At 48.3% G+C, this 6509-nt stretch overlaps 1 protein-coding gene across 1 annotated transcript in view; it reads right to left on the reverse strand.

Annotated features, from left to right (window-relative positions):
* Nucleotides 1–269: 269 nt before the first annotated feature.
* LOC129355188 (probable E3 ubiquitin-protein ligase HECTD2) overlaps nucleotides 270–6509 on the reverse strand; it is a 38681-nt gene continuing 32441 nt past the window's right edge. The window contains exons 20-22 of the mRNA XM_055024732.1: nucleotides 5729–5844; nucleotides 5441–5581; nucleotides 270–1976 (exon numbers count right to left, since the gene is read on the reverse strand). Of these exons, the coding sequence (XP_054880707.1) occupies nucleotides 1856–1976; nucleotides 5441–5581; nucleotides 5729–5844 (378 nt within the window). The 3' untranslated portion in view covers nucleotides 270–1855. The remainder of the gene's footprint in view (nucleotides 1977–5440; nucleotides 5582–5728; nucleotides 5845–6509) is intronic.

The following is a 6509-nucleotide window of genomic DNA, read 5'->3' on the forward strand; positions in this document are numbered from 1 at the left end:
GCAGTTGCAGTTTGGGATTTTAAATCCAGTCGGTCCAGTTACTGGACTAGGAGTAAACTGGGAATCATGATCATCTCAATCAATCAGAGAATTTATTGAGTTTTATTAGAATAATTTCAGGATTACTGGTTAAAATTGGACTCTGGTGTTATTGTGACTGATTTGAAGACTGTCCAATATTTAGATCAAAGCTCAGGATTTTTCAAGTTATGGATCCAATGATGCATTTCTTCCCGTCAGAAACCAACCTCTACATCCAACATGCCGCTTCACAGAGATACACAGTTTGATAAACAGTTTTAACTGAATTTCTTTTTAATTCAATCTAATGAAATAATGAACACATCCCTGATTTTCCAACCTGCAACTGGAAGATGATTAATTTCTAGATCCAAGGTTTCGATCTTAAAGGTAAAGAAATGGGTCAGTCGGGTAGAACTGGTCTGAGCATCAAGCAGTGATCAATAAGTGGAAGGTGTTATAAAGTGGCAAGACCGATCTGGTGCAGTTGGACCCGGACTGGACGTCCTGAAACAAGGAGTAATAATTTAAAAGCACCAAACACAAACACAGCAGCCCATCTGGAAGATGGTTCCTCTCCCAGCCGGTCTGCAGGCTCCTGAACGTCACACCGACAAAACAACGCAAAGCAACACTTCTGCTGCAGCCTCTGTTCAATCAAACAGGCCGCAATGTCAACGCAAATAAGCCACAGGCTACGTCTCGTAATATACAAAAGCATTCTCCAGAGTAAAGCGTTCAGTCGAAACAGTGTGCTGCAAACAAAGCAAATAAAAAACGCTTCTGGAAATCATAAAGTGTCAGACGCCAGGACTGCAGCCTGACAGGAAACACCGTTAAGCTAGCTTACTTACATGAGCTTTACCTTCAGTTAAACCTCAACACCTCCATTCTCCTGATTAATCCGTTTGTAACCAACGGTGTGCGAATAAACAGGACCAGAAAAAATATTCTTGATTCAAATCAATACCTGAGAAACAATAAAACGGAGCCTCTGATGTTAATGAAATGGGAGCATTTTGCAAAAAGCAAAACATGTTGCATGATAAGACCAACTGGAAAACATGGCGACTCTAACATGAATAATAACTCCTGGATGGCGGCCATATTTAAATATATGGGATCAGGTGTGCAGACCATAACATGAAAGTTTAGGATTTTTCAACTGTTTTGTTCAGTTTGTTTGTAAATCGATAGATTTAGAATCAATACAGTTGGACGCCATGTTTGAATCCAGACCGGCAGCCATTACAGGAGGATGTTGTTCATTTGAGTCTTCAGCCATTTGTTTGCTTTCTGCAGATCCATCCTGCCTGACGTTGGAGGCTCCACTGATGACTGGACCTTTCTGACTTCAACAAGAACTCAGTGTTACAACATTAACATGGGAAACTTTTAAAGTTATTTTCACTGATCAGAGACGAGTCAGAGTTATATCCCAGATAACATCAACAATACTGTGCAAAAGGTTCATCAATAAAACAGAAGGTCTGAAACAGGAATGGATAGTCAATGGCATCAGGTTTGTTCTTTCAGGCACTTGGCAGCAGAGAGTCTGCTTCAGCTCTGCAACAAGGAAATAAACAGAAACTGTGTAAAGCTTTAGCACAGTGTTACAGATCAATCTGGTTTGTGTTTATCAGGTTGTTAAAGCAGAACCAACAGAGTCGATGTGGAAATGAAGCCATTTGATGAGCCGTTGTTCTGCTGGTGGGTTAAAGCTCCGGTCTGATCTGCCTATCAGGAGACAATGGGACCTGCTCAGTTCCTGATCCACAGAGATCCACAGAGATCCACGGCAGTGTGACAGTCTCTGCTGGTGTGCTGTTGGCCTTCACTCCAGGCCGAAGCCTTCGGCGTTGGAGATGGTGATGGTGAGTTTGTGTTTGAGCTCCTTCCGCGTTCGATACGGAGGCAAACAGATCTGGTTGAAGCAGGTGTGAGAGATGGGCAGCCTGAGGAGACGGAGAGGAAGTTCAACGTTAGCAAACAGCCCGACATCAACGGGTCAGAGAGCTGCGCCTCTTTCAGCAGAGCAAACTGACTGATGCCTTCAGGACCAACATTCATCCAGGAACTTTTGCTTTTTTTACACGGTCAACAGAAACCAGATTCCAAATTCAGATTAAACCATATCTGAGGAAGAGGAGGGTATGGCTCTAAGCTTTAGCTCTGCTAACGCTAACACACCATATCAACATGGTATATACTGGGAGCTAATGCTAAAACGCTAAATCCAACCTTTTATCTTAGCAACATGATACATAAGATCCACAGGATCCAGAGGAACCTGGAGGTGCAGATTAGCAGCTTAAGAGGAAAAACAAGAAAATCCAGCAAGACATGAAGGAGACATTTTAATGAAGCTCAGCAGATTCATGGCAGCATATTCTGGCTACTGGGCTCACTCTGATTTCTATAGTTCTGACACAAAGACCCACAGTGTGTAAACACGACACCACCCCCCCCCCCCCCCCCCCCCCCCCCACACACACACACACACACACACACACACACACCCACACACACACACACACACACACACACACACACACACACTGGTTTAAGTGCTGTGGGAGCCGGTGAGAGCTAAGCTGTGGATGGTTTTCACATTTACCGGAGAAACGAAGCGCTCAAGTGGAAGGACCTGGGGAGGGTCAGGACCAGGACCGGGACTTTAACGCTTTCATTTCCATTAATTATCCACATAAATTTTATCACACTGAAATTTTTAATTGTATTTTTTAAATTCCTTATTATTCACACATTCCTGTTCTGCCTGTAAATCTGACAGAATCAGCATCACAAACCAAACAGACATTTTCATGACCAGTAAATTAAATGTACTGATGAAAAGCAGGATGAAGAATTTCTGCTTCAGAAACTTTGATGGTTGAAAAACATGAAGAACAAAAAGGATTAAAATAATAAAATGTTTGTTGTTGAGCTCAGATGTCTGTATATTCAGTAATTTAGCAGCAAAAATGTTTTTGCATTGAAAATGTTTATTTTATTGATAGTTTCATATTAAAGCCTAATTAATTCATTACAGATATTGCAGTCAACTTGACTAGACATTTAATGTTTGACTATATTAAACCAGGTTAGGAGAAATGCCTTATGCCTGTTCAGCATGGTGGTGGAGGGATGGTGATGTGGGCTCAGGTTGGGGCTACAGGACCTGAAAATGATCCACCTGAACGGCATCGTAAGAGGCGGGACTGCAGCATCGTACGAGGCGGGACTGCAGCATCATACGAGGCGGGACTGCAGCAACGTAACAGGCGGGGCGGCAGCATCGTAACAGGCGGGGCTGCAGCATCATACAAGGCGGGACGGCAGCATCTTACGAGGCGGGACGGCAGCATCTTACGAGGCGGGGCTGCAGCATCGTAACAGGCGGGGCTGCAGCATCGTAACAGGCGGGGCTGCAGCATCGTACGAGGCGGGGCTGCAGCATCGTAACAGGCGGGACTGCAGCATCGTACGAGGCGGGGCGGCAGCATCGTAACAGGCGGGGCTGCAGCATCGTAACAGGCGGGGCTGCAGCATCGTACGAGGCGGGGCGGCAGCATCGCAACAGGCGGGGCTGCAGCATCGTACGAGGCGGGGCGGCAGCATCTTAACATGCGGGGCTGCAGCATCGAGCGAGGCGGGGCGGCAGCATCGTACGAGGCGGGGCTGCAGCATCGTAACAGGCGGGACTGCAGCATCGTACGAGGCGGGGCTGCAGCATCGTACGAGGCGGGGCGGCAGCATCTTACGAGGCGGGGCTGCAGCATCGTAAACAGGCGGGGCTGCAGCATCGTAACAGGCGGGGTTGCAGCATCGTACGAGGCGGGGCTGCAGCATCGTAACAGGCGGGGGGGCAGCATCGTAACAGGCGGGGCTGCAGCATCGTACGAGGGGGGCGGCAGCATCTTAACATGCGGGGCTGCAGCATCGAGCGAGGCGGGGCGGCAGCATCGTACGAGGCGGGGCTGCAGCATCGTAACAGGCGGGACTGCAGCATCGTACGAGGCGGGGCGGCAGCATCGTAACAGGCGGGGCTGCAGCATCGTACGAGGCGGGGCGGCAGCATCTTACGAGGCGGGGCTGCAGCATCGTAACAGGCGGGCTGCAGCATCGTAAACAGGCGGGGTTGCAGCATCGTACGAGGCGGGGCTGCAGCATCGTAACAGGCGGGGCGGCAGCATCGTAACAGGCGGGGCTGCAGCATCGTACGAGGCGGGGCGGCAGCATCTTACGAGGCGGGGCTGCAGCATCGTAACAGGCGGGGCTGCAGCATCGTAACAGGCGGGGTTGCAGCATCGTACGAGGCGGGGCTGCAGCATCGTAACAGGCGGGGGGGCAGCATCGTAACAGGCGGGGCTGCAGCATCGTACGAGGCGGGGCGGCAGCATCTTAACATGCGGGGCTGCAGCATCGAGCGAGGCGGGGCGGCAGCATCGTACGAGGCGGGGCTGCAGCATCGTAACAGGCGGGGCTGCAGCATCGTAACAGGCGGGGCGGCAGCATCTTACGAGGCGGGGCGGCAGCATCGTAACAGGCGGGGCTGCAGCATCGTAACAGGCGGGGCTGCAGCATCGTAACAGGCGGGGCTGCAGCATCGTAACAGGCGGGGCTGCAGCATCGTCATAGGACAGCAGGAAGGTGAGCGAGTTCACGGCCGCCCAGTCTGGACTTGAACTCAGTCAACCTGGTTTTCTTTGGATCTGACTCCATTCTGGGGTCACGACCCATACGGGTGTGTATGTGTGAGAGAGAGAGGATTCCTCCAGCAGCTATCTGTATATGTGCAGCTATAGGAACATAATCTGGCCCATATGGAGGCCCAGCTGCTCAAGTGTGTGTGAAAGGAGAGCTGTTTGTCAGAGCAGCATGGTTTCTCTCTCTCTCACACACACACACACACACACACACACACACACACACACACACACACACACACACACACACACACACACACACACACACACACACACACACACACACACACACACACTCAGTGTGTTTCAGAGTTGGTTTCAGCTGCTGGGCCCCCGACCATTCACTGAGCTTCAATGCTATGGAAAGTTTGTCCATGGGAAAACGTCCAGCTGCCACAGGACACCTCATAGTAAACGGCCAGCTAAGCTACAAAGCTAAAAGCTACGAAGCTAAGACATGAAAAGAAGCTAATAGGTCACTATTTTAATCAATTAAAAGATGAGTTGAAGACTTTTGAGTTTCTTTTGTGTCTGAAGGGTTTAGTTTTTATTTTGTCGTGTCAAAAGGTGGAAGAGCATGAAAGCTTCTCTGGTTTTAGGTTTTATTCCAGAGATTCATGAAGGGACATATTGATGGACATATTGATGGACACATTGATGGACACATTGATGGACACATTGATGGACGGTCAGACGTCCCATGAACCCACCAGTCTGCCGGAACGTCGATCTTGCAGATCTTGAAGTTGAGGTCGGCCATTCCCCCGATGGGAACGCGGTCGCTGCCGGTGGCGAAGTGCAGCAGTTTCTTCTGCAGCTCCAAGGGAACGCCAGAACCGTCCCAGAAGAACCTGGAGGAGAACCAGCACACCCTGCTTACTGGGAGCACTGGGAACCAGGTTCTGTCATGCTGCTCTGACAAACAGCTCTCCTTTCACACACACTTGAGCAGCTGGGCCTCCATATGGTCCGGTCCAGGTTCTGCAGGAGGCGTTTACCTCACAGTGGCGTCCATCTTGCTGTAGCCTTCGTACTGAGCAGCTTTCTGCAGGGCGCTCATGTCCAGCTCCGGACTGCCGCACACCAGCATCTCCACCTCCTCCGGCCGCAGCAGCTGCAGCAACAAACATATGAAAACATGACAACATGAAAATGAGAGTTCCTCCACTGGAGGCAAAAATATCGACGATGTCCAGACATTTAATCTCTTCCTGCAGGTTTCAGGGCTGAAACCAAAAAATACTTTATTATTCTGACAACTAAATGATCGAATCTGATTTCAAATATTTCATATTTTAACCTTTTTATTCAATATTATAAATAAACTAAAAGATACAAATAAACAACTTAATTCCTTTTTAAATTATGAAATAATATTTACTGCCTAAAAGTCAACAGCATTCCTTTAGCGAACGTTTGAAGGATTCATGTGCAGCTATAAATATTTCTGCTGATTATTGTTGGATTAACTGGCTGATAACTGGATGGAAAAGATGCAAAAGTTTTACAGAATCTGAACCAGGTGAAGATAAATCAGACGAATTCAGGATAAAACAGATTTTATATCTTAAATATGACCTTAAATGCAAATACTTTCACATATTGTTTACAGCTTTAGTTTAATTACTGCTCTGGGAATGTTCAACAACTGGCCTTCTTTGATTGATTGACCAGAAGAATCGCTTCATCAACAGGATTTAAACTTGCAACATTCGCCGCTGCGCTAAAATTCCCAGGAAGACCAAATTCAGTTCAGGTGTAGCACCGCTTAAAAACCGC

This window comes from Poeciliopsis prolifica, unplaced genomic scaffold (genome assembly GCF_027474105.1).
Source record: "Poeciliopsis prolifica strain line A6 unplaced genomic scaffold, Auburn_PproV2 SCAFFOLD126, whole genome shotgun sequence".
NCBI lineage: Eukaryota > Metazoa > Chordata > Actinopteri > Cyprinodontiformes > Poeciliidae > Poeciliopsis > Poeciliopsis prolifica.